Source organism: Eptesicus fuscus, chromosome 16 (assembly GCF_027574615.1).
Source record: "Eptesicus fuscus isolate TK198812 chromosome 16, DD_ASM_mEF_20220401, whole genome shotgun sequence".
Lineage (NCBI taxonomy): Eukaryota > Metazoa > Chordata > Mammalia > Chiroptera > Vespertilionidae > Eptesicus > Eptesicus fuscus.
Window position 1 is genome coordinate 58,359,373 of NC_072488.1, and position 2,688 is coordinate 58,362,060.

Below are 2,688 nucleotides of genomic sequence, written 5' to 3' on the forward strand. Positions count from 1 at the left end.
AACTCAATTTGGGCCCCCTGCCTCTTCCACCCCTCCCAGGCTGGGGTCCTCCTCACCCAGATGCCCAGGGTGTTGGCCTCAGAGGACCATGCTCTGGCCCAGCTTGGCCACTAACCTGCTGTGCAACCCTGAGTGCTGGCCTCAGCCATGCAAGCGGGGAGGGGAGGGGGAGGGGATAGCAAGCCGCTCCTGCTGAGGTCTGATAGAAGAGACAGTGACCCTCCAGTGCAGAAATCACGGTGGTCAGCCTTTGTTGAAATACATTCCTCAGGGGAACATCCTGGGAGGAACAGAGAAAGGGGAGAGGAAGCAGGGTAGGGGCACCAGGGCTCTAAGTCCCTGGGAGGGGTGTGTGCCTATGAGAGCCACTGCCCGCGGGGCAGATCAAAAGGTGGGAGCGCGATTCCAGGCTGCGGCGTAAACCGGGGATGTTTGGGCCCCACCGCTCCTGGCACACACTTCCCTCCAGAGGTGGTCCCCGTTTTACTCCAACGCACCCCGCCCCCAGCCTGGGCTGAGCCCGCGTGAGGCTGCGGGGGCGTCACCGGCGCCTTCCTGCTCTGCCCTTATATGGTAAGCCGGGGGCCGGGCCAGGCTACTTAAGGCCGGGCGCCCACAGGACGGCGGGGCCTCGCGCAGAGCACGGGTAGTTGGAGAGGAGTGGGGACGCAGAGAAGGAGCGCAGGAAGAGGCCGGCGCCATGGGGCTGGAAGAGGCGCGTGAGCTGGAGTGCGCGGCGCTGGGCGCGTTGCTGCGGGAGCCGCGGGAGGCCGAGCGCACACTGCTGCTCGACTGCCGCCCCTTCCTGGCCTTCTGCCGGCGCCACGTGCGCACCGCGCGGCCCGTGCCCTGGAACACCATGCTGCGGCGCCGCGCACGCGGGCCTCCTGCCGCCGCCCTCGCCTGTCTGCTGCCGGATCGCGCGCTGCGGGCGCGCCTGGCCCGCGGGGAGCTGGCGCGGGCCGTGGTGCTGGACCAGGCCAGTGCCTCGCTTGCCACGTTGCCACCCGATTGCCCTGCCCGGGTGCTGCTGGCCGCGCTGCTGCACGAGACCCACGCCGGGCCCACCACTGTGTGCTTCCTTCGAGGTGAGCGGCGGGCCCCACTTCCCCTAACCAGCCCTCCCGCGCCCCTCCCTACCGGGCCTCCCGCTGACTGAGCCCCTTTCTCCCCATAGGAGGCTTCGATGCCTTCCAGGCCTGCTGTCCCGACCTGTGCTCTGAGTCCGCCGCCCCAGCGACGCCTCCTGCTGGGGCAGAAAGCAACCGTTCAGACCCCAGGGTCCCCTTCTATGACCAGGTGAGTTGAAATCGGGGCTCCTTGTCTCTGTTCCCCTGTGTCACTGTGCCTGGCGTGGGTCTGTGGGACTGTGGATGTTTGCAGCCTGTTTGAGGCTCAAGGGAGATGTGTTTATCCGTGAGTGCTGTGTGTCCCTTGGTGTCCTCATTCCCCCAGTCTTGGTCAGGTCTGGCCCAGGGCTCCTCCAGCCTGAGTGGAGAAGGCCTCACCTGTTCTCTCCCCTCTTCCTCCAGGGTGGCCCTGTGGAGATCTTGCCCTACCTCTTCCTGGGCAGCTGCAGCCACTCCTCCGATCTGCAGGGGCTGCAGGCCTGCGGCATCACCGCTGTCCTCAACGTCTCCGCCAGCTGCCCCAACCACTTTGAGGGCCTTCTGCGCTACAAGAGCATCCCGGTGGAGGACAACCAGATGGTGGAGATCAGTGCCTGGTTTCAGGAGGCCATAGGCTTCATTGGTACGAGGGGTACTTGGCTCCAGGGTGGAGGGGTTCAGGGAAGGACTTGGGGCATGGTTTCCTCCCTGCTCAACCTCCCATCTGACCCCCCCCGCCCATTTCCCTTGCAGATTCTGTGAAGAACAGTGGGGGCCGGGTGCTGGTGCACTGCCAGGCGGGTATCTCCCGCTCTGCCACCATCTGCCTGGCATACCTGATCCAGAGCCACCGTGTGCGGCTGGATGAGGCCTTTGACTTTGTTAAGCAACGCCGGGGGGTCATCTCCCCCAATTTCAGTTTCATGGGGCAGCTGCTACAGTTTGAGACTCAGGTGCTATGCCACTGAAGGGCCACAGCTGTGGTTCCGGGGGAGCTGACCTGGGACAGCTAGGCCGCCTTGGGGGCCTCACAGCCCCCCTCACCGCAGGGAGAACCGCCCCTTCCTTGGAGTTTGGAAAGCTCCCGGTAGGGGCGCTGGAAGTACAGGAATGCTGGACTCTTCACCTGGTGCTCTTCCGCTAGGGGTCTGAGGGCTGGCCCTCGTCTGGGGACAAGAGTGAGGGTTTGTCTACTTCCCTCCCTCCCCATCCTCTGGCAGAAACTAACTGGACTTTACACCCATGGATCCAGTGGTCCCACCACTGTGTTGAAGCCCTTGGCAGCCCAAGAGCCCAAGGAACAAGCTGTGACAACCAGGAGCCCCATCTGGGGGTGGCGCACCCCAGGGGCTGGAGCCTGAGCCCTGAGCTCCTAGGGAGCTGGGCTCAAGCACTGACGCGTCCCTCGTGTGGACCTCTTGCTTGCGTGTGTGTATTGGAGCATTTCACGCCGTGTTGGCGCTGGAAAGTTATTTGTGTTCAACTGATATTTAACACCCCCTCCCCTACTTCCTCCCAGCCCTGTGGGCGGGGGTTGGAAACTTAGCACTTTATATTTATACAGAACCTTGAAAATGTG

The 2,688-nt window shown here is 63.8% G+C and overlaps 1 protein-coding gene across 1 annotated transcript; it reads left to right on the forward strand.

Moving 5' to 3' along the window:
* The first annotated feature begins 638 nt into the window (after positions 1–638).
* On the forward strand, positions 639–2,688 carry DUSP2 (dual specificity phosphatase 2). The gene is made up of 4 exons (XM_008160576.3): positions 639–1,088; positions 1,178–1,299; positions 1,533–1,752; positions 1,863–2,688. Exons 1-4 carry the CDS (start codon positions 701–703, stop codon positions 2,075–2,077), a joined length of 945 nt encoding a protein of 314 aa, XP_008158798.2. The 5' UTR covers positions 639–700; the 3' UTR covers positions 2,078–2,688.